This window comes from Podarcis erhardii, assembly GCF_964252035.2.
Source record: "Podarcis erhardii genome assembly, chromosome: 7".
NCBI classification, from domain to species: domain Eukaryota; kingdom Metazoa; phylum Chordata; class Lepidosauria; order Squamata; family Lacertidae; genus Podarcis; species Podarcis erhardii.
The window spans coordinates 2,429,346-2,453,888 of record NC_138511.1 but is presented as its reverse complement, the minus strand read 5'-3'; the positions used below and the strand labels follow the sequence as shown (position 1 = coordinate 2,453,888).

Sequence of the window (24,543 nt, the reverse complement as noted above, 5' to 3'; positions counted from 1 at the left end):
CAACAGAAACCTACAACACCAGCTGCCTGTTTCTGCACTTCTTTTGCTAGCTGCTGTAGACAGGTTTGGGCGCAATCTGATCTGTGTCTGAGTGATGGTTGCTGTTTTGGGTCCTGGTGCTGCCCCTGGCAAAACTTGTGTTTTACCATTGATCGGAACAAACAGCAGAAAACCCAATTGCCATTTGTGCCGATTCAACAGTAAAATGCTGTTTTTTCTGAGAGGAGCGCTGGGACAAAAAACCAAACCAAATCACCACGGTCAGACACAGAACTTTAAAGCACGGACCTGTGCCTCAAAACGCGGCACTAAAGGAAGTCTGGATGAGCTGAGAGAGAGAGAGAGAGAATTAGGGACTCCCTGCATTTCTTGCATTCAAAACCACACTCTCCAGAGTAGCTGGCAAACCTCCTTGGAGGCAAGACCCAGGGCTGGTGCTTTGAAAGCCTTGCTGCCTGGCCACCAGCCTGGATATGCTGAGCTGGCAGGAACTGGGCTGCAGGAAAGATGCCTCCTCTTTGCTCTTGCTGAATCCTTCTCCTTGTTTGGCTGCCTTGCCAGAGTTCTCTCTTTGGGCTTGGATAGATCACAGCAGACAGTTCTCTGCTCTGAGCCTTCTTCGTCCAGAATGTCTAGGCCAAGCAGGTGTGAACTTGTCTTGCTTCCACCCGGCTAAAAAAGCTGAGAGGGAACAGATTGGTAGAATTAATGCTCTGTTAGCAGACTTTTGCTGGGAAGCTGGAGGGAATGGCTTCTGAAATGGGTTCCCTCTGTGTGTGTGTGTGTGTGTGTGTGTGTGTGTGTGTGTCTGTTGCGGAGGTTCTCAGCCCCACCCATTTCAGTCTGTGTTGTGGCTTCTTCCTCTGTTTGCTGGTGGTGCTAAAAATCCAGGGTCAGGGGACATGACTGCTAAAACTGCCTCTAAGCTTGCTCCAGGGCATTTTGCAGTCTCTTGGGGGTATATTTTTGCTGCTCTCTTGATTGATTTGTTTTGCAGGTTATTGTATGGCCCTTATTGCAAAGCATTGTCCCCTTTTCTAATATTTTGGTCGTACTTTGTGGTTTCAAAATTTTGTAAGTCCATCATAAGCTGGGAAAGCAACACTACAGATCCCTGGTGGCTGCACCACTAAATCAGCAATGGAGGATTTTGTGAGAGGCTGGCACCCCCAAAAGCTTTGCTTGCAGAGTGCGTCAAAATTGCCTGCCTCCAGAAAAGCGGCCTTCTGCATGAGTCACTGTTGGGAGAAAGCAGGTGCAATTCCAAGTCAAAACTTATTCAGAGATGCGTCAGTCAGACTCAGTTGAGGGTATGTAATTCTGCAGCATCTTTACACTGGTCAGAGCAGGGTGATTCCTTCTGCCCAATGCAGCAGGATCATGCAGAGATGTAGCAGGCAGCCTCTTCTACAGAGGAGCAGAGAAAGTGGTCTCGCACCAAATCTGAGCGCTTGCAGTACCTGCTGAAGGCCCCAGGTTGAATCCCCAGCAGCATCTCCAGGTAGGGCTCAGAGAGAACACTGCTTGAAACCCCAGAGAGCTGCTGCCAGTCAGTGCAGGCAATATAGAGCTAGATGGATGAAGGGTCTGACTCATAAAAGGCACCTTGCTATGTTCCAATATTGTTCCTCTGCGCTGCCTGCCCCCTGCCTCCCCTTGTAGCCCATCCTGTCTCCCGGTTTATGCCTGAAGCGTGGAGAGCAGGGTTGGATGACTAGGCTGGCTGGGGGCAAAGGCAGCCATGGCTGCCTTACTTCCTGCAGGAGGGGCCCCGTTTTCTGGGATCCGGCTATTGGCCGAGGTTGCTGTGGCCTTCCAGAGCATCTCCTTACCTTGCTATTTGGAAAGTGCCACCCATGTCAGGTTTGCTGCTCAGAGATTAATGAGCAAGAACTCCTTATCAAAGTTCTAGGAGCTTTTGGGTGTGAGGGCGGCTCCTGCACACACTTCTGCATGGTGCTGAAGACTGATTAACGTCACCAGCCTTCTCTAACCTTGTACTTTCCAGATGTTTTGGACTGGCACTCTTCTTCTTCTTCTTCCTCTTCTTCTTCTTCTTCTTCTTCTTCTTCTTCTTCTTCTTCCCTTGCCTACATATTTCCTGCTAATTCTTCAGAGCCCTCCTTTCCCTGGGCCCGATGCACAGATTCCGCAGACACCTCCCACCCCTCCTTTCCCTTTGGTTCCTCCTTTCTTCAGTTCCCTGACTGACTCCCAAGCTCCTTTGCATGCCTGCTTTCTGGGCCACTGCCTGCTTTGCCCCAACTTCCTTGAAGTGCCTTGTCTCTTAAGACTCCCCCTGCCCCAACCAGGCATAAGAAGCCTGTGTTGTGGAGCGGTTAGAGGAGCCTTGCTCAGCCTTCCGTTCCCAGATGTTGTTGGACTAGCACTCACATCATCCCTGATTGCTGCCCCTGCTGGCTGTGGATCATGGGAGTTGTAGTCCAACAATGTCTGGGAACCTAAGGTTGAGAAAGGCTGGGTCAGAGTGTTGGACTAGGACCTGAGAGACCAGGATTTGAATCCTCCCTCAGCCACCCGAAATTCACAAGGGGGCCTTGGGCCAGTCACACTTTCTCAGCCTAGCCTTCCTCATATGATTGTTGTGAGGATAAAATGTGGGGATGAAGACACAAGACATATGCAACACATTGAACTCTGTGGAGAAAAGTTGGGGTAAAAAGACAATAAATAAATTAAAGCTCCTTCCTGAGTTTGTGCTGTGAGGTTTCTTCTTTGATTTTCTTGCTTTGGTGCCCTTTCCCCCATCTTCCAACCACACTCCCTTCAGGCTTCTCTTTTCCAGTTCTTCCTGCTCTGCGTACTTCCTCTCAGGCTCTTCGCTCATACTCCTTAGGTTCCCTACATTCTGAGACTTCTCCCCAGTTCCTCAGCTTCCCATTGTGTGAGGTTTTAATTCCCAGCCAAATGGACCGCTTTCCCTCGCCTCACAAAAGTTGGACTGCAAGCTGCTAGATTCTGTGAGCAACGGAACATTCTGAGCCTCTGCACCAGCTCACCCAGTCCATCGGAAGGGCCTCACAAGTATGCTCCTGCGCACAGAACGGTGGCTGTGACTTTGGTGCCAGCCCCTGGGGCAGGCGGTCAGGGGCCATCCTTGGATGCACCACAGTGAGACTGTCCTTAGTGACCCCCACTTAGTGTCACGGAGCCTTACTCTCGGAGGCTGGCTCTTTCTAAAGCTAAGTTCCCCCCACTTTGCTGCCCGAGCAGCTTCAGCATTTGTATCAAATTGCAGCAAAGGAGTTTTGTGTTTCTGGAAACAGGCCTCCTTGCCAGTAGCTGCCTGGCTCGTTCAAAACTCATTTTTCCCACCATCAAATTTGCTAAAAGTGGGAAATCAAGATGCTTGGTCAGAGGGAGCTATATGAAGGTTTCAGCTGGCAGAGGGGATGGCAGAAAGGAAGCCAGGAGGTTGGGAGAAAGCTCTGTTGGCTGCTCTCTTTCAGCTTTGTTGGAAACAAGAGGCACTTCACGTATTGCAAAGCCAACACAAGAGGCTCGTCTGTGCAGGAAACAGGCAAGCATTCACCAGCCTTGGGTCCTCCTGATGTTTTGGACTACAGCTTCCGCTCATCCAAAACATCTGCAGGAGACGAGACTGATGTAGAACGTCATGTGTGACAGTCTCCTGCACACACGTTTTTAACTGTGTGTGCATGCTGGGGAAATGTGTGTGTTGCCTGTGGCAATCGGCAGACACATGAATTCTTTTAATGAAGGATGGCAGTGGCTTCCAAGCATGGTGGCTTCTCTCTCTCTCTCTCTCTCTCTCTCTCTCTCTCTCTCTCTCTCCTGTTGAACGTGATCTGCCTCTGAGCACATGTGGGGAAAGCACTTTGGGACTTTCCCTGGGCATCTGGCTGGCCATTCTGAGAAGAGGATGCTGCGCTAGATGGACCATTGGGCTGATCCAGCCAAGCTGAGGATGATGGCCATCCACGTGGATGGCTTTCAAGGAGGGTTAGACTCCTTCATGGAGGGCGAGGCAGGCAGGGTCTTTCCCTGCTTGTGATTCCCAGCAACTGGTGCCCAGAGGCATCCTGCCTGCAGCAGTGGAGATGGGACAAAGCAATAGCAGCCGTTGACGCCCTCCAGGAAAAGAACCACACTGCCAGGGAAGGGCCATATGCAGGGCTCACTAGAGTCACGAGCCTAGAACTCGCTAGAGGTTCCAGCCCCTCTCTGGTGTTCCTGGTGAGTTCTGGCACCTCTTTTCCTGGATAAATAGCCCTGGCCCTATCTCAGCAGCAGAGCCTCTGCCTTCCATGCAGAAGGTCCCAGGATCAGTCCCTGGCATCTCCAGGTGGGGCTCAGAGTGTCACCTGCCTAAAAGAACCACTGCTGCTCAGACAATACTGAGGTAGATAGATCAGTGGTCTGATCCAGTATAAGACAGCCTCCTCCTGTGTTCCTAAATGTCCCTCCCCTGCTTGGTGTGATTTGTTATTACTTATTTACCATATTTATATACTGCTTTTCAGATGGATCTCACCAAGCAGTTTACATAAGACTGTTATTAACTACAGTGGTACCTTGGGTTACAGACGCTTCAGGTTACAGACGCTTCAGGTTACAGACTCCGCTAACCCAGAAATAGTACCTTGGGTTAAGCATTTTGCTTCAGAATGAGAACAGAAATCACGCAGCAGCGGCGCGGCAGCAGCGGGAGGCCCTATTAGCTAAAGTGGTGCTTCAGGTTAAGAACAGTTTCAGGTTAAGAACGGACCTCCGGAACGAGTTAAGTTCTTAACCTGAGGTACCACTGTATAGAGCGGATGCAATGCAGTAGCAAATGCTGCAATCCTAGGCATGTGTCTCTGTTAGCAGAGTAGCTGGAATAAAGCAGACAAAATCCAGGGAGAAACTGCTAACTCCCAACAGACTAAAATCTCCAGCCAGTCAAAGTCTGCTTCCAGCCACACCAGCAACAGAATTAACCCCATAAGTCACACAAACTGAACGGTCCCTGCTGTTGTACTTCCAACTATCTCCCTGTGTTCAGTGGGGCTTACTCCCGGGCAAGTGCACACAGAACTGCTGCCTGAGAGTCTGAGCTGTGGACCAGGAAGTCCCTGCTGGCTGGCGCTGATGGGACTTGTCACCCAAAGCATCCTCAGGGCACCATGTTGGTGGAGGCTGGAGGGTCCCAGGGTCAGATTCAGTCTCAGGCAGCTTTAGCAGTTCATAGCCATGAGGAGTTAATGAACAATTCCCATTATGGCTTTGAAGATTAACAAAAACCTAAGTACGCTTGGCTGCCTCTGCTTGCATTCATCCCTTGTTGCTGTTCCTTCTTGCTTTAAACTATAAGGTCCTTGGGGCAGGGTCTCCACCAGGGATCTATCCTCCTGTTTTCCTGTCTCTCTCTTTACGTTTGCTTCTCCTGCTTTGTGAAAACGGCTAAGTGCATTAGAGGGATCTTCAGTCAAATGTCCGTGTCTAATCTAACATCAGGTTCATTTCTTAATTCTGCTGGCAAGAAATAAAACAGCAGCAACTGATGGATACTTGTGGAGTAATTCTGATTTTGGAAGCTGGGGCGAGGGGGAAAGAACAGCACGAGACTCAAGGAAAAGACCTGCAGAGCAGGCAGCCATGAAATCTTGGCCAGGGATGAGATGACACTTAGCAATGCGCCAAGCCACACTGGTGCTTGAGGGGTCTTGACTGTAGAGGCGCCATTTTGCCATTAGGTGGAAGTGTTGAGTTTTCTTGGTTTGAGGAAGATTGCTTGGTGCTAAGACATAAGAGCCCACATCAGGATGCACTTCTGAGCCTGCAGACGAAAGGAAGCGGCTGGTTCCAGGCTAGATCCATGGGCTAATTGTCTGGGAGCAGAGAGCGGCATTGAGGCTGGAAGAGCCTTAGCTCAGGGGGAGCATCTGCTTTGCATGCAGAAGGTCCCAGCAGGTTTAGTCTCCGCATCTCCTGGTCCAGCTGCAAAAGACTCCCTGCGTAAAACCTGGAGAGCCACTGCCAGCCAGTGTAGGCAGTACTGAGCTCAGTGGGGAAATAGTCTGACTCTGAATAAGACACTGTCCTCTGCTCTTGGGTGGGCTAAGTTAGGAGTCAGGCAACTTCCTGATGGGAAGATGGCTGTTGTCTCTTGGGACACGCATGAGAAGCTGTGCATTTCGCCAGAACAGGCAGCAGGAGTCGGCTTTGCTCTGGAAGTGGGTTGTTCTGACTTCTAGCTTTATTTTAGACTGGATTTTTGTACAGTAGGGCTGTGATCTCAGCTTCTGGTTACTCAAACCACAATTTGGGGCTCAGGATCCTTCCATTCTGGGTGTATGTCTTTTGCACCAGGCACCATTCAGAAGAGCTTGGGGGTAAAGAACTTAAGAAGAGCCCTTCTGGATGTAGCCGCCTTCCCAGCTTCCAGCCAGATGCCTCTTTGGAGTTTCTGGCCTTTGAACTCAATGGGTCTGTGCTGAGCGCCTGCTCTTTGCTGCAGTCCAAAAACCGGCAACTTGACACACATGCTGAGTACAGCACCAAACGTCTTGTAGCTGATAAATTTGTCTGCTTCATGAAAGAAGGTGGAATTCTCTAGAACCTTTCCTTATCAGTCCAGTGCAGAATTATGTGGAGTTGGGTGGAACTGCTGGGTGATGGCATCTGTCTGGGAAAGCAGCCTGAGCTGCCCTGCTATGTCCATTGCACTTTGCAGCATTTGATGCACAGAGGTGTTGTGGTATTTATTTTATTTTATTTTATTTTATTTTATTTTATTTTATTATTTTATTTTATTTTATTTTATTTTATTTTATTTTATTTTATTTTATTTTATTTTATTTTATTTTATTTTATTTTATTTTATTTTATTATTTCTTGCTGTTCCATTCCAAGGATCTAGGGATGCAGCTGGGGTTACTTAAAGGGTGACTTGGAAGCCCTGATTCTTTATGTGTTTTGTTCTTTCCTCCCCTTGATCTAAAACATAGTTCAGGCCATCAGGGTGGGGAGGACCAGGGTGAGGAACGCTGTCATCCCCCGTCAGATTTCCAGTCTGCAGCCCATCTCTGCCTCCCCTTGCTTGATATTTCACTTGAAGTGAGTTTAGAAGGCTGCTGCCTCTGTGCCACAAGCCCTGCTGCTGGTCTGCTGAAGGAACAAGCCTTAAGGCAGCCTTTGCCCAGCCAGCACCTGCAGGAGTTTTGGACTACAACTCCCATCACCCCATAAAGGAGCTGATGGGAGTTGCGGTGCACCAGGTTGACAAATGCTGGCATGCTGTGGCGGGTAATGCTGGGTCTCTACCCTGAACCCTCTGGCTTTCTCCAGGCTCCCCCAGCACCTTTGCCACCTACGGGACCATTTTTTAAATCCCACTTTAAAAGTCAAGGTTGGCACTGATGCAAACCCAGAGAGTGTTGTTTTCTAAATCCTGCAGTGCAGTCCAGAGATCCAGATGTCAAATTGCTTCCATTACTGGTTCCCTGGAGTGCCCTCTCCTTGCAGAGTCCATCACTAAAGGTCATGGCAAGGTCATTTGCACGGAGGGGAGCCTCTTCCTTAACATGCTCTTGTATCTCCAGCTTAGACTGGAACAGACCCTGGACTGAGACAGATGCTGTAGCTCATGGGTGGGGAACCTCAGCTCTGCAGACGGAATAGGGCAACTGGGCCTCCCTCTCCAGCTCCTGAGACTCTCCTCTGGCCACACCCATTCTCCCAGGGCACACTGGCCCTGCTGCCTGTCCTTTCCTGTGCTTTTTGCTCTGGAATTGTGATGTGGGCTCTTCCCCTTACGATGTTCTTCAGCTACATGCCTGGGATGTTGATGTGCATGTCTGTGTGCACACAAGCACCCCACACGGCAGGGGCAGCAGCTGTCATGCCACCAGGTGATGCTGGGATCCCCCTCCCCCCAGCCCTAGTCAGCATAGCCAGGGGTCAAGGGGGATTGGTGTTGTGGCCCACCAACCTCTGGGTGGCTTCCCTTTCCACACTGCAAGCCCCAGGTCTGTGGAATAATGGAGCAAGCGCCATCCCAGTTCTACAGACTCTGTCTGGAAGTTTCTGCTTATGGTCCCTCCTCTCCAAAATACTCTTCTGGACCCCAGTGATGCAAGAGTTTGCCAAGCCTGTGTAGTGGAGAGGAACAGAGACAGCAAGAAAGCCCATGTGGCATAGTGGTGAGATTTGAGCATTGGGCTAGTTTTTGGGCGATTCTTGGCCAAACCCCTCCTCCTCCAGTCGTGCTCACTGGATGTCCCTGGGCCATTCACTGCCTCTCAGACTAACCTACCTCACAGGGCTGTTGTGAGGAGAAAACAAGGGAGTGCGAGAAACATGTATGCCACCTGGAGCTTGGATGAAAGGAGAATACAATGCATACAAAGATGATGATGATGATGATGATGATGATGATGATGATGATGATGATCTCATTGTACATACATTTCATGCCAATGTACAAAATACAATAAAATCAGCCCAAAAGCAGTTTAAAACAGTACAGGAAATAATGGCAGTTAAATTAAAAACATTTCTTTCTTTCTTTCTTTCTTTCTTTCTTTCTTTCTTTCTTTCTTTCTTTCTTTCTTTCTTTCTTTCTCGATCACTCGTAGCCAAGTAAGATTGTCTTCCATGAACACGGTTTTAACAATGAGGCCCTAAGTGACTGTGGAGGCCAATTCTGGATCCACACGTCCTTCCACAGTGGGGACATTAGTTTCTGGGGGGAGTTGATCACGGTGTGGCTTTGCCAAGCGTGCCTTCCTCTTAGCACATTTCTCCCTTGCGTCCTGAGTTCGAGTGTCTTCAAAGCCCATGACACCTTTGGTAAAGGCTGTTCTCCAACTGGAGCACTCGCAGGCAAGTGTTGTTTTTGTTATCTCCTTGTACATACATTTCATGGCAATGTAAAAATACAATAAAATCAGCCCCAAAACAGTTTAAAACAGCACAGGAAATAATGGCAGATAAACTTAAAAACAGTACAGAGCTGACAGCTGTGGCAGAGAGTCAAGGTGAGACAGTCTGTTGGAAGAAAAACGTCTTCCGCTGGAAAGTGCAGTTTGTGGGTTCCTGACACATCTGGACAGGAATGCTGTTCCACCGAACATGAGCAGCAACACTAAAAGCCCTGCTCTGAGTTACTGCAGAATAACCGCTTGTGGGATCTTCGGAACTTGCAGGAGAAGCTTTTTCTCAGACCACAGTGATCTACTGGGGATAAAAGGGATAAATCTCAAGTAACCTAGTCTTGAGCTAGTACCAACTTGACCCAGTAGTGCTTGGGGGTGGGGGGAGTATTGCCTTCAAATGCATATTTTAAGGACATTAAAAACACATTATATTAGGGGGGGGAATGCTTGCAAAAATGTGTACACTAGGAAAATCTCTAAGCAGAAACTTAAAGAATAAATGGATCAAAAACTGATGTGTAAATGTGGGGAACTACACTGAAGAAATCGGAAAAAGGAGTTGGGAGAAGCCAAAATTGACCGAGTTTGCCCATCCCTGTTTGTGCAGGAGAGTCTCCCCTGGACAAGAGCTGAGCCCTTTGCCTGCCCCTGCTTTAGGCACCAGAATGCCTTGGCCTGGCTCTGTTTTGCTTGTGGCAAGCTTGCCACCCATTGATTCCCCTGCCTGCTGACCAGCATTCCCCCTGAGGCCCTGGCACCTGCATCTCTGCTGACACCCCCCCCCCCCGCCGCCAATGGGTTGGCAGCCAGCAGCCGCTTGTTGCTGAGAGGCAGGCAGCTATTAAATATCCCTGCCTGACATAATGATGGCAAGAAGAAGAAGGAGAAGCGGAACATCTTCCATTAGCATCTGGCTCACCCTGCAGCGGCCACAGAGGCAGGAGGAAGGCAGCCTATATTTTTAGACAGGATGCAACGCAACTTTCCGGCTCACCCAAAGGTGGGGAATAGCTAAGGGAGGAAGAGCGAGAGAGGGAGAGATTGAAGCTGGGCTCAGGTTTCGGCTCAAGCGCTGGGCTATGGCAGCACGGCAAGGGAAGTCTGGGCCAGGCAGTGCTGTGAGTATAAAATGTGCTTTTCCTTCGCACAAAGCCTCCTGTCCCTCTGCTTTCACCCCCCCCCCGCCCTGCTTCTCTTGCTCTGGAAATTGCCTGCCTGTCAGAACTGGGGGGTGGAGGTGGGGTAGCATTTCAGCCCTCAAAGTTCAGTTTGCATGTTGCTTCACATGTACTTATTTATGTGTCTCTCGAGGGCAGGGGAAAGCTCACACAGAAGGGGAGAGTCCATCTCCCCCCCCCCCCAGCTGACATACCAAGCCACCCTTTCCCCATTTCTGAGTTGCCTTAGAGGCCTCTGGAGTGAGAAATTCCCTTTTGGCTCTGCCTAGTTGTTTGGACCTTAGGACAACATGTAAAGTTCAGACCAGAGGGTGGTGGCAGCTGCAGAGTCTTGTCCTCCAGCAGATAAAAAACTGAGCAAGCAGAAGGGCACACAAGACTTCTCTTAGACAAGCTTCTAAATCCATTTCTGCACGGGAAAAACAAGCAAACTGATGTCCTCCCCTGTCCAAGTTTAGTGAGCTAATGGCTTTATTTTACTTTTCCCTGGTCCTCTTTCCACCATCTCTCTCTCTTGCAGTCACCCTTTGTGGGGCCACACTCACTACTCTGCATGGAAGGGCCAGTGTTCCTTGGTTGCAGCTGTTCCAGTAAGCCTCAGCGATGGCATGCAATCTGTGTGTTTGCCTTCAGATGGCTGATCTGCAAGCCATGCTACCCCTGTGGTTGCCCAGCGCAAAGTGAGGGACACCCCCTCCTCTGTGCATTGCAGAGAACTTGGGGGCAGGAGAGGTGTGTGATTTACATGGAAACTTCAGCTTCCTGAAACAAATCACAAACCAAAACACACACTTCGGCAGTTTGCAATGCAGTTCCCCAGACAAATAATGTGTACCACGATGCATACTTACATACGTGAAAGTGTGCATGTAAATGCATATATTAGTAAGACTAATATACAAAAAATGCATTGTGGTAGAAAAATTTGTTTGCAAATTTTGTTAGACAAAATTGCATACAATTATGCATATGATGCATATATACAAAGTGGTATATACAAATTGTGTAACAGTAATATATCTATATTAAAATGCCGATGAATTTTCATGAAGAATCTTTTTTAAAAAATTGCAAACTGATGCAGAAATGCGGAGAACTTGGAGCTGGAAAAACTAGTGAAATAAAGGGAAATTGGGATGCTCCTCCTCCTTGGGCCAGAAACTGCCTTCCACCAAGGGCTCTAGCATACTCTGATAGGTGCGGGTGGGACCAAGCTCTCTCTCCCCACACCTCCGCCTTTCTCTTTACGCCACAGCCTTTGGAGATCCTCAGAAGCAGCTGGAGAGATTCCTGCCACTTCTGAAAGAATCTGAAGCGAAGGGAGAGCCTGGTTGCTGTCTTCTCCTGAGTCCTTTGCAGGTGCCAGAGGACTTGGATGAAGAGCAGGATGGAGTGGTCATCGTTGACCCACAAGCAATGGCTTCAGTCGAGGCCAGCCAAAATGTTTGAGGCCCCCGGCGATGGATGCATCCCATAGGCCTGTAAGAGGTAGACCGTTCACTTGCAGAAGGCCTTCTCCCACATTTGCCATTGTGGGGCTTCGTGATGCCAGAACAATACCAGGGTGGCACACCTGCCAGAATCTCACAGATGCTGGCATCAGAGGCCTTCTCTTGGGTACTTATAATGGTACTCACTACCCAAGCATCCTCCCACCTGATTTGCAGGGGACCCTCCTGAAGCTCAAAGAGACGATTTTGATGTGCATGTGTGGTGGTGGGGAGAAACTAAAGGCTATAGCTCAGAGGTAGAGCATCTGCTTTGCGTGCAGAAGGTCCCTGGTTCAATCCCTGGCATCTCCAGGGAAAGCTAGGAGAGACTGTCTGAAGCTTTAGAGAGTCCCTGCCAGTCAGTGTAGCCAATACAGAGCTAGATTGACTGACTGTCTGACTTTGTATATGGCAACTGCCTGTATTTCTGTGCTGGAAGGGTGTGCATCAGGACGGAGAACCTCAGATACCAGGGAAGTCCTGTGCCCCTTCAGACTCCTGGGGACCTTCTTCAGACCAGATCCCCTCCCGGCCACAGCCTCTCTTCCCAGGCCACACCATCCTCAGGCCTTGCTTCTCACCCTCCTGGATTGCTTGTTGTCAACTCTGGCTTGCCTCAAAGGGGGGTGGGGTGGGGGAGGGGTGTATAAGCTACCCTACTGTACAAAAGTAATGTTTTAATTTGTTGCTGTACCCATGTTTGCCTCTGGCTTGCCCAACACTGGCATGTGGCCTCCAGAAGATTGCCTGGAAGAGAATGTGGCCTTTTGGCTGCCAGCCAGTGTGGATTATGGGGAGCTGCCCTGTGGCCTTCTAAATGTTGCTGGACTCAAACTCCGATCAGCCCCATCTAGCTTGGCCACTGGTCAAGGAATTGGAAGTTGTAGTCTAGCAACATCTGGAGGGCTGCAGGATAGCCAAACCTCATGTAGACCATAGTGAGCTAACCAAAACAGGAATCTGGCTCCGTGTATAGCAGCTTGCTGTCATCACCTGCTTCCTGACCCTTTTACCTGGAGATACCAAGAGTTGAACGTGGAACCTTCTGTTTGCAAAGTGGGCTTTCCACCGCAAAGTTAGGGCTAGTACCCAAAGCTGAGAGAGCTTTGATTGTCACTTTAGAATGGATCTAGTACCCCTTCATGGATCACTGCCTTGCCGTGGCAAAGGGGCTTGAATAACACAGAGAAGCTATGAACTATGCCATGCAGGACCACCCAAGACGGACAGGTCAAGGTGGAGAGTTTTGACCAAATGTGATCCACCTGGAGCAGGAACCGGCAAGCCACTCCAGTATCCCTGCCAAGAAAACTCCATGGACAAAGACAACAGGCATATAAAACTTATGACGCTGGAAGATGAGCCCCTCAGGTTGGAAGGCGTCCAACATGCTACTGAGGAAGAGCAGAGGACAAGTACAAGTAGATTCAGAGCTGATGAAGCGGCTGGGCCAAAGCTGAAAGGTTGCTCAGTTGCAGATATGCCTGGAAGTGAAAGGAAAGTCCAATGCTGTAAAGAAAAATATTGCATAGGAACCTGGAATGTAAGAACCATGAACCTGGGTAAGTTGGATGTGGTCAAAAATGAGATGGCAAGAATAAATATTGACATCCTGGGCATCAGTGAACTAAAATGGACGGGAATGGGTGAATTCAGTTCGGATGACCATCATATCTACTACTGTGGGCAAGAATCCCATAAAAGAAATGGAGTGGCCCTCATAGTCAACAAAAGAGTGGTGAAAGCTGTACTGGGATTCAATCTCAAAAATGATAGAATGATCTTGATACGAATCCATGGCAGACCTTTTAACATCACAGTAATCCAAGTTTATGCACCAACTACTGGTGCTGAAGAAACTGAAATTGACCAATTCTATGAAGACTTACAACACCTTATAGATATGACACCAAAGAAGAAGGATGTTCTTCTCATTATAGGGGATTGGAATGCTAAAGTAGGGAATCAAGAGATAAAAGGAACAACTGGCAAGTTTGGCCTCGGAGTTCAAAACGAAGCAGGGCAAAGGCTAATAGAGTTCTGACAAGAGAACAAGCTGGTCATCACAAACACTCTTTTCCAACAACACAAGAAACGACCCTACACATGGACATCACCAGATGGGCAGCATCAAAATCAGATTGATTATATTCTCTGCAGCCAAAGATGGAGAAGCTCAATACAGTCAGCAAAAACATGACCTGGAGCTGACTGTGACTCAGATCATCAGCTTCTTATAGCAAAATTCAAGCTTAAACTGAAGAAAGTAGGAAAAACCACTGGGCCGGTAAGATACAATCTAAATCAAATCCCTTATGAATACACAGTGGAAGTGAGGAACAGGTTTAAGGATTTAGATTTGCTAGACAGAGTGCCTGAAGAACTATGGATGGAGGCTCGCAACATTATACAGGAGGCAGCAATGAAAACCATCCCAATGAAAAGGAAATGCAAGAAAGCAAAGTGGCTGTCCAACGAGGCCTTACAAATAGCGGGGGAGAGAAGGCAAGCAAAATGTGAGGGAGATAGTGAAAGATACAGGAAACTGAATGCAAATTTCCAAAAAATAGCAAGGAGAGACAAGAATGCCTTCTTAAACGAGCAATGCAAAGAAATAGAGGAAAACAATAGAATGGGAAAAACCAGAGATCTGTTCAAGAAAATTGGAGATATGAAAGGAACATTTCGTACAAAGATTACCATAATAAAGGACAAAAGTGGTAAGGACCTAACAGAAGCAGAAGACATCAAGAAGAGGTGGCAAGAATACACAGAGGTAGTGTGGTTGCTGACCTTGAGCCAGACATCCTGGAGAGTGAAGTCAAATGGGCCTTAGAAAACACTGCTAATAACAAGGCCAGTGGAAGTGATGATATTCCAGCTGAACTATTTAAAATTTAAAAAAAAATAATGCTGTGCTACACTCAGTATGCCAGCAAGTTTGGAAAACTCAGCAGTGGTCAGAGGATTTGAGAAGTCTACATCCCAATCTTTGCATATTTCACTGTGCAAAAATGGGTGGAGTTATTTCCACCCTTTCAAGCAGTGGCAAGGAGACAGTTCTTCTGCCCAACCCTCTTGGTTATGTTGCCACCAGCAGAAACCCTTTAGGGTACAGTCTTTGCCAGCAATGGCCCAAGATGTTTCGTTACCTGAGGTGAAGCAGACAATGGTGCCATCCCATGACTAAAGAGCGCTGAAGAGCAGGTTTTTGGGGGAAAGTGGCGCAGCAAAGGCAAAAATGGTTGGACTCATGCCTAGAAAGCACAGGACAAGCAGAAGCATGGATGAGCCCTAACAGGAGACATGGCAGAGGTGATGTGTAGTTTGGAAAAAGTGGATGGGCACGCAGAAATGTGGGCTTCACTCCCATGGGAAATAGAAATGGCCTTAAAAGAAGAGTAGACAAATTCTTGGAGGATCAAGCTTTCCATGGCTACTACGCACAGTGGCTGTGCTCTCAGGCTTCCCATAGGCATTTGGTTGGCCATTGGGAGAAGAGAATGCTGGGTGACGTGAGCCATTGGCCTGATCCAGAGGGCTCATCTTATCTTCTGATGACAGGACAGCGTCCTTCATTGTAATGTAGGTTAGCAGGCTAGTGCAGGGCAGGCTGCGTGGCACAAACACCTCTGCCCTCCAACATCTTGCCCTCAGTCCTCCATCACTTGGCTGCCCTCCTCTCCAAGCACCCGCTGCCTGAGGTGGCTGCCTCACCCTGACCAATGGCAGGGCTGGCGCTGTTGTCCGCCATTCAAGGCCAGGGGGACCAGTCCTGGCATGAAATACCATGGGGTCATAAGGCTCTCTCTCATACAGAGTCAGGCTCTTCTTTCATTTAGCTCAATATTTATCTGCACTGATGGGCAGAATGGAAGGTGGTCTTTCTGCGTCCAGAGTCAGCAGCCCCTACTTAGCTTTCAGGCATGGAGGAAGCTGTCTTAAAGAGAGCCAGACCATTGGTCCACCCATCTCTATAACTGAGTAATCGGGGGGGGGGGGGTTCCTTTCCCAAACCCACCTGGAGACGCCAGGGATTGAAACCTGGGATGATGTTCACGCAACAGCCGTGTGCTCTTCCCACTGAGCTGTGGCTTTCTAGGGCCTTTGCACAAAGCCTGCCTCCATTCACAAATCTCTCTCCTCCCTGTGGTGCCAGCTCTCTTTTGCCTCTCCCCTCTCCTGGTCTCGAGAGGCCTCCTTCTTTGGGCCAGGGTCCCACATAGGAAGTGTGCAGTTAATTATAGCCAGAGCATCTTGGTTATCTCATCTGCTCGGACACCTGCCTGCTCTACTTTCATTTTGAGAAGTGTAAGGGGGGGAGGGGGGTTTCCATTCCCAAAGGCTTATGCAAGAGTTCAAATTTGGGTAGGGTCAAGCTAAGCAGCAGAGAAGGGACCCATGTCCGTTTTCAGTGCTAAATGCCGGCTGCTGCTCTAGTCTGCGGGGCCTGCCCCTCCTGGGTCCGAGAGGGACACTGTTTCCCTTTGAAGAGAGCTGAAAGTGGCTCTGGAGCTCCTCCGGATGACCTCTGCTTATAGGGCATGACTTGCTTGCATAACGTCCGTGTCCAGTTTTGTCTGTGTCATGAGCATTTTTTCTGATTTGTTGTGGGGCAGACATAGGACAGCAAGCCTTTGTCCCTTTTTGCCTGTGCTGGGGTTGCACATCTTCCTCTTAACCATTCATTAATTCCACACTTATCAGTGCATTTCCTTGTCAGTTTTCTAACAGCAAAGAGTCCGTTGGTTTGTTTGTTTTAAAAAGTGGATTTGTTGTGACAGAGCACTTTATTCCCCTTTGAATTGCACAAACCTCAATTTCCCAGCATGTGGTTGAATACCTCCAGCAAAGTACTGATAGTCTGGAGGTGACCTCAGAGAGACTTTGCTGCCTAGGCTGTGCAGGTGCTGTTTCCTTTTGTCCTGCTGCTGTCTCTGGACAAACTGACTTAGCAGGTGTCTGAAGTGCGGGGGGTGGGTGGGGGGGCAAGCATACTGTAAAACAAAGATCAACCATGAGGCCTCTCTCAGGCCATCTTTTACATCCACTTAAAGAAAACCAAAGGGTTTGCACATAAGCATATTGTACAGCTTTCATGTTTGCCAAGGGCTCCAACAAACCAACTGCCTGCCTGCCTGCGATCCTGGAGAGCTGCTGCCTGTCAGTGTAGGCAGCGATGAGCTAGATGGATCAGTGGTCTGACTCAGCCAGATCTATGGTTTCAGCTGAAAATCTATTAAGGATTTTTAAAAAAACCACCCACTGGGAAAGGAGGCACGAGGCTCTGGCAGCACGCTGGAGTCCTCCTTCCTCCTTCCCAAAGCTGGGCAAGCTCTTACTGGGCTTGGGGGAGGAGGCAAGAGGCCCACGTCCCAATCTTTCTTGGCTGAACTTTGGAGGGTTTGCTGTAGTCAGCTGTGATGTCTCTACCTGTGAGCACCCAGGGAAAGCTGTAGGCAGGCTGAATTCGATATTTCTGAAAGAGGTGAGAATTACGGAACAGACACATCACTAAAACTTAATTTAAACAATGTGAGATTTGGTTATCATATCTTGTTTATAAGAATGTACCAATGTTATGTTTGTTTTTCATTTTTTGGAAAAAAGATCTGGTCATGTTCATGAACTTACATGCTAACTTTTCTATTTACCCTTTTTTGTGAGCTGTTCTGGGCAGAATATAGGTAGTGTGGGATATAAATGCTAAAAAAAGCAAAAAAAAAAAAAAAAGGCAAATGCATCTGTGGAAAGGCTGTAGTTCAACGGTAGAGAACTTGCATTGTACACAGAAGGTTCCTCATTGGATCCCCAGCATTTCCAGGTAGGGCTGTAATCGGGGTGCCCTGGGACAAAGGCAGAGTCCAAGGCACCTCCAAAGAAAGTGGGGCTGTCCCACTTAAGACAAGGCAATTGGTAGGTCTGCTACAGCATGTCATTTGTTGACTGCATTGTGAGTGCAAAATCAGCCCACGGTCAGCTCTTGCGATAAAAACAATCTGCTGTGTCAGCCTAAGCGGAGAGCTCCCAATGCTCACCCCAAATCAGGACGTTCAGCTCCTTCTCTGCTTAGCTGGTCATTGTGGCCATACAGAGTCAGGCGGTCCTTTGGTGGACCTGGCACAAGGCAGCATCTATCTCCCTATGTATTTCTGAGTTAGGAATACTTAGGCTGGCATTATGGATGTTGTTGGATTTAGGAGCTTTGGAAGGGGAGAAATCCCTCTGAGATGTAAAAGCACAGTGATCAGTTGCAATATTGCCTTCAGTTTCATCAGCATTTAATGTTTTTGTTTAAGGCATCTGTTGGTTTTTTTTAAAAATAAAATGTTAAAACTTAAAAATTTGCCAAAAACTAAATACAAAAAAACCCAACCTGTTTTGTTTTAATTCTAATTGGATACTCTGAAGCAGGAGGGGGGAGCCCTCCAAGCATCCCTGGCGAGCCTGAGCCTGGCCAGTGGATGAGGGGAGCTGTACTTCAAGGACGTCTGGAGGACTAAAGGTTCCCCCTGCTTGTTTTGAAGGGAAGCCCCTGACCTCCACAGGGGAGCTGAGGAAGGACACCTCTTGCGGAGCTTCGTGTCATAAGATATGCAACGCTTCTGCTGAAAATGGAGAAATTAGATTCAGTTTACATTTAACGGTAGTAAACCTACCAAATCCACACTCTGTGAAACAATATGCAAACTGAAGCACAGCTGTTCTTTAGCATTTGTACTTTTCTGAATGTCCTCAGTGCAGTTCTCTAGACAAGGAATGCGTGTAAAGATGCCTATCTTTGAGATCTACAGGAATAGGTCGGTATACAAATTTAATAAAGAAATAAAAATAAATACTGTATTGTAGGGTAAGTGTAAATAGCATAGAAAAGTGCATTATATTTGGAGAAATTACTTTGTAAAAATGTGTGTTTTAGTGGTGTGGGGCAGGGAAACTTGCTGCTTAGTGATATCAAGACATACAGTGAGTGGTGCCACGTGTTACGGAGGGGGAGGGAAAAACTTGGTGCAGTGGTACCTCGGGTTACATACGCTTCAGGTTACATACGCTTCAGGTTACAGACTCCGCTAACCCAGAAATAGTGCTTCAGGTTAAGAACTTTGCTTCAGGATGAGAACAGAAATCGTGTTCCGGTGGCGCGGCAGCAGCAGGAGGCCCCATTAGCTAAAGTGGTGCTTCAGGTTAAGAACAGTTTCAGGTTAAGTACGGACCTCTGGAACGAATTAAGTACTTAACCCGAGGTACCACTGTACGCGCATTTGCCATATTGGGTGGCAGGTCTGTGCTTCTTTTAACAGTGTTCTTCCCTCAGTCAAAATGCTGGTTAGACTTAGAAGGGTTTGGCCTCGCCTTCCCTGGGTGCTGGCTGGCACCAAGTCCTACTCCCTGAGACGCTAACTTTCTGTGTGCAAGGATTTGTTTATTTTTGTGTGGAGGAGCAATCAGGTGAGCCCCCACCTGCAATTGGAATCCCAGATGCTGCTTAACCACATCAGCGAGAGCTGCACTTCAGCTATTGCAGGTTAGCCCAATACACCCACTAACAATGCCTCTTCTCTTTCCAAGGCTGATGCTGCAACCAGCTTCTTACGGGCGGCACGATCTGGAAACTTGGACAAGGCTCTGGACCACTTGAGGAATGGTGTGGATATTAACACCTGCAACCAGGTAGGCCATGAGCTCTTCCCTGACACCCCCTATCCTTGGTTCACCAGCTTTTGGCTTGGTCTTGATTGATCCAGCCATGGGCTTGCGTTCTGCCCTTGGTGTCTAATCAGATGCTGTTCAGGTGGCCTCATGGCCCTCCAGCTTGCGCCAGCTGCGGTGCCAGGTAAGAGGTAGAAGATCAGCTCCCTCATTTTTTAGAGCTCTTGAGTTTCCATCATTCTTCTGCCAGGCAGAATTTTTATTGCAGTCTAAGCTCCAGAATGTGTGAAATAATAATAAAAAGAGCACCCCTGGGCATGTGCAGAATATGTTTCACTCACTGATGAATAACTATGGCTTGTATCTTGTATTTTCATGTTGTGAAGAGCCTTGAGATCTATTAAATACAAATTTACTAAAGATAAATAAGTAAAATAGATAATATAATTAGTGCACATCCAGATGGCTTGAACTTTAGGGATTGTGTGGAGGGAAGAGAGACCTTTCTTGCCATGGAATGCTTTCTGCCTTAAATAATCATTTGTAAACATATTTATTTACCACTATGCATAAACTTAAAAAAAAAAATAGAGCTGTTTATAATTGTACATAAAACCAGGCAGTAAAAATCATATAAAATGTCAAAATTAGAAGCCAGCTGACTATTGTGGAAAGGTGTTTTCTTAATTGCCTGACGGAATAGAAGTGTTTTCACCAGGAGGTTAAAAGTGGAAACAGAATCTCTATGGGCAGATTATCCCACAATCCTGGGCCCAGGACCCTAAAGGCTTGGCTTCCTGCTGTTGTCAAATGATCCCCACCAACTCGGTAGACAACCAGTGACGCTCCTGCAGATGCTCAGTGACTGGGCTGTAAGGGTTCAGGCAATCCCTGAGGTAACCTCAACCTCAGTTCTTCAGGGCTTTCAGGGCCTAACCAGGAGAGAGTTAGGTGGCGTAGCTTCCTGCACAACAGGGTTGCACAACTGCATGGCGGAAGTTGAGTACAGAATTCTGCATCTTCATTTCTCGAGCTGAAGGAAAATGTCCAGGATTCCTGGCCTGAAAGAGGAAACCTTCTGGATCTGTGTGGAGCTGCCCAGTGTGATGAACAGTCAGAGCTGCTGGTCAAAGGGTGCCACAAGATTCCTAGGTTCCAGGGTGACCTTGCCCACCCATTGGCTCTTCTTGGCCCGGATCATGGCCTGGGCAAATGATGTATCAAGTATAGAAACAAGGGAGTCGTGTAGCACCCAAATGTATCCCTCACCACATCCCTCCACTTTTACAGCTGGCCCTGCCCACCCTGGCATGTGGCCCCAGAAGCTTATTCAGAGGGAAATGTGGCCTTTTGTCTGAAAAAAGCTCCTTACTATTCCAATATGCCCCTGGATGTGAGAGGGCTTTCCTTCTTCCTGCCTCACCTGTGAGCTGTGTGGAGGTGCTCAATAAACAGAATGCCGGACTAGACAGGCCTTTTCTCTGTTCCAGCAGGGCTGCTCTTATGTAGCTAAGAAGACATCTGGCAGTTTATCTTCTTCCTGCCTGCGTTTGCTTCTAAGGCGTGTGTGCAAGAGAAAGTCCAAGCAACAAGGTGACTTTTGCAGGGGAAGGATTTGGGCTATTCTACCTGCTGCATAAAATATTCTGGAGAGGGCTCTTCCTGTCTCCCAGAACCCAAACAGACAAGCCAGAGTCCTTCATTAAGGGAGAGCACAAGAGCCAGCGCCCTTGGGGAGCCCATTTTGCATTCCCCACTGGCAGGCTTGCATGCAAGGTGGGGGAAGGGCCTCCACAGGCAGACGGTGACTCACCCGGCTCATCCCCAGAGCCACTTCTGGGCTGCTTCAGCCTGCTGATGGAGTGGGCTTGCATGGAAACCAGTTCTCTGCCATCTCTGCCCTGCATGCCCTGGAGGCTCTTCCAGGGAAATAGTTGCTGGACCTTACAAATAGGAATCTTGGTGTCACAGCGCAGTTGGGCACGGAATGCCCAAAGTGAGGAATCAGCTCTTTATTGTCAAAAGTGCACTTAGCATGTTAGGGAAAGACATGTCCATCCCATCTCTCAGCTGCTCCCAGGTGTGCACCCAATGAAGCAGCTGCCACAACAGAGAGGCCCCACCGCCCACCTCCGCTTATGTATCTCGCCCACCTGAGCTGTGTGCAAGCAGGTGAAGGCTGCGTCAGCGTGCAACCTGTTTCTGCTCCTCCCTCTCCAGTCCTTGTCTGGTCCTGGGAGACAGGGAGCAGGAGAGATGGGAACGTGATCTGACTCAGTGGAAGTAGCAATCGGGCTGAGTACTACCTCCACTGTCACAAAAGCAAAATTCCTAGTTATTTTCTTTTCTTTTCTTTTTAAATAATATTTATTACTTTTCCAACAATTTAAACACTACAAAAAGAAGAACAATACAATACAATACAAAAACACTACATAACACTAACACATTAAACTAACAAAACAAAACAAAAACAGTTTAAAACACATCAAATAAATTCAATATCTTATCTTTCATTCACTTATTTCCGCGACCTCCTCACACCTCCCTTTTTGTATTCCACTTCTGTTAATTGTTTCAGCAATTCCTTTCCATCTTCCTCTGTTTTCTATCCTATAATTATCTTAGCACATTCTAACCTTATTTTTTCCTTTAATACTCTATTAAACTATTAATCTATTTACAGTGGTGCCCCGCAAGATGAATGCCTCGCAAGACGAAAAACCCGCTAGACGAAAGGGTTTTCCGTTTTTCGAGGCGCTTTGCAAGACGAATTTCCCTATGGGCTTGCTTCGCAAGACGAAAACGTCTTGCGAGTCTTTCAAGTTTTTTCCCTCCCCCCCCTTTTCTAAGCCGCTAATAGCCGCTAAGCCGCTAATAGCGCTAATCCGCTAAGCCGCTAATAGGGATGCTTCGCAAGACGAAAAAACCGCTAGACGAAGAGACTCGTGGAACGGATTATTTTCGTCTTGCGAGGCACCACTGTATACTTAATTCCTTATAACATTTCTACTAAAGCCATATATCTTCATTCCAACATTTTTCTAGCATTCATTAATTTTACAGTATTTCCGTAAATAATCTTTAAACTTTTTCCAGTCTTCTTCCACCGACTCTTCTTCCCTGGTCTCGGATTCTGCCAGTCATTTCTGCCAGTTCCATATAGTCCATCAACTTCATCTGCCATTCTTCCCGGGTGGGTAAATCTTGTGTCTTCCAATACTTCACAATGAGTATTCTTGCTGCTGTTGTTGCATACATAAAGAAAGTTCTATCCTTCTTTGGCACCAATTGGCCGACCATGCCCAGGAGAAAGGCCTCTGATTTCTTTAGGAAGGTATATTTGAATACCTTTTTCATTTAGTTATAAATCATCTTCCAGAATGTCTTAATCCTTGGGCATGTCCACCAAAGGTGTAAGAATGTACCTTCAATCTCATTACATTTCCAACATTTATTATCGGGCAAATGGTAAATTTTTGCAAGCTTGACTGGTGTCATGTACCACCTATAAATCATTTTCATTAAGTTTTCTCTTAGGGCATTACATTCCGTAAATTTCATACCTGTGATCCATAACTGTTCCCAGTCAGCCATCATTATGTTATGTCCAACATCTTGTGCCCATTTAATCATATCAGATTTCACCATTTCATCTTGAATGTTCCATTTCAACAGCAAGTTACACATTCTTGACAAATTCTTAATTTTTGAATCTAACAATTCTGTTTCCAATTTTGATTTTTCCACCTGGAAGCCAACTTTTTTGTCCAAATTGTATGCCTCCATTATTTGATAATAATGGAGCCAATCTCACACTTTATTTTTCAATTTTTCAAAACTCTGCAATTTTATTCTGTCTCCATCTTGTTCCAAAATTTCCCAATATTTCGGCCATTTGGCCTCCATATTGAGTTTTTTCTGTTCCTTCACTTCCATTGGTGACAACCATCTTGGGGTTTTCTTTTCTAATAAATCCTTATATCTTATCCAAACATTAAACAGTGCTTTTCTAACAATATGATTTTTAAAAGCTTTGTGTACTTTTACTTTATCATACCACAAATAAGCATGCCAGCCAAAAGCATTATTGAAACCTTCTAGATCCAACACGTCAGTGTTTTCAAGAAGCAGCCATTCTCTCAGCCAGCAAAAAGCAGCTGATTCATAATACAGTTTAAGGTCTGGCAGGGCAAATCCACCTCTTTCTTTAGCATCAGTTAATATCTTAAATTTTATTCGAGGCTTCTTGCCCTGCCAAACAAATCTAGAAATATCTTTCTGTCACTTCTTGAAACAATCCATCTTATCCAAAATTTGCAATGTTTGAAACAAAAACAACATTCATTTTTATCACAGCAATTCGGCCTAACAATGATAACTTCAAATTTGTCCATATTTCTCAATCCTTTTTCACTTCAATCCAACATTTTTCATAATTATCCTTAAATAAATTCACATTTTTGGCTGTCGTATTAACCCCTAAATATTTCACTTTCTTAACCAATGTTAATCCTGTCTCCTCCTGAAACTTCTCTCTCTCATTCACAGTTAATTTTTTCTCTAAAACCTTAGCTTTCATCTTGTTCAACTTAAAACCTGCTACCTGTCCAAATTCTTGAATCAGTTCCAATACCCTTTTAGTACTAGATTCTGGCTCCTGTAAAGTCATCAGCAAATGCTTTCAGTTTGTACTGTTTAGCTCCCACTTGTATACCTTTAACCTCTTGGTCCTTTCTAATCATATTTAACAAAACCTCAAGGACCGATATAAAGAGCAATGGAGAGATTGGGCAACCTTGTCGTGTCCCTTTCTCAATCTTAAACTCTTCTGTCACTACATTGTTCAGAATTAATTTTGCCTTTTGTTCTGAGTAAATTGCACCTATACTGTCAGGGAACTGCCATCGGAGAGTCAGGTGGTGGAGGGGCTCAAGGAGGCTAGGAGACCCTCGGATGTGGAGGAAGGAACCAGCAGGGGGAGAGAGAGAGTTCATGGAGAAACTCAGTCGGAGGGATGGCTCCCAGAGACTTCCAGTGAAAACAGCGGGGAGGTCTCAGGACCTTCTCTGGGTACACCTACTCCTCGCAGGAAACTGTCACGCCGAGAATCCCGAAGGAGAGTTTCCGTTAAGGAACTCTTATGTTGGCGCAAATTCTGGAAACGCCCACTGACAGATTCTGCCAGCGATTGAGGGAGTCATGCTTTGAGGGCTCCCGTAAAGGCAGAGCTTTGAGACCTACGCCAAAGCTCTGAGGGATTCAGCTTTTACGCACAAGCAGCTCATTATCCCATCACAGCAATCTGTCAGTCCCTGAAAGCCG

General features: G+C 47.1%; 1 protein-coding gene across 7 annotated transcripts in view; it reads left to right on the top strand.

Moving 5' to 3' along the window:
• Positions 1-24,543, top strand: part of ANK1 (ankyrin 1) — a 221,804-nt gene that overhangs the window by 87,991 nt on the left and 109,270 nt on the right. For 6 of the 7 annotated variants that reach the window (XM_081869997.1, XM_081869998.1, XM_081870002.1 and 3 more), the window contains exon 2: positions 19,138-19,239. In XM_081869997.1, the coding sequence (XP_081726123.1) occupies positions 19,138-19,239 (102 nt within the window). Of the gene's footprint in view, positions 1-9,964; positions 10,019-19,137; positions 19,240-24,543 lie in introns of those variants that run through there. The other variant, XM_081870000.1, reaches the window with a different exon arrangement.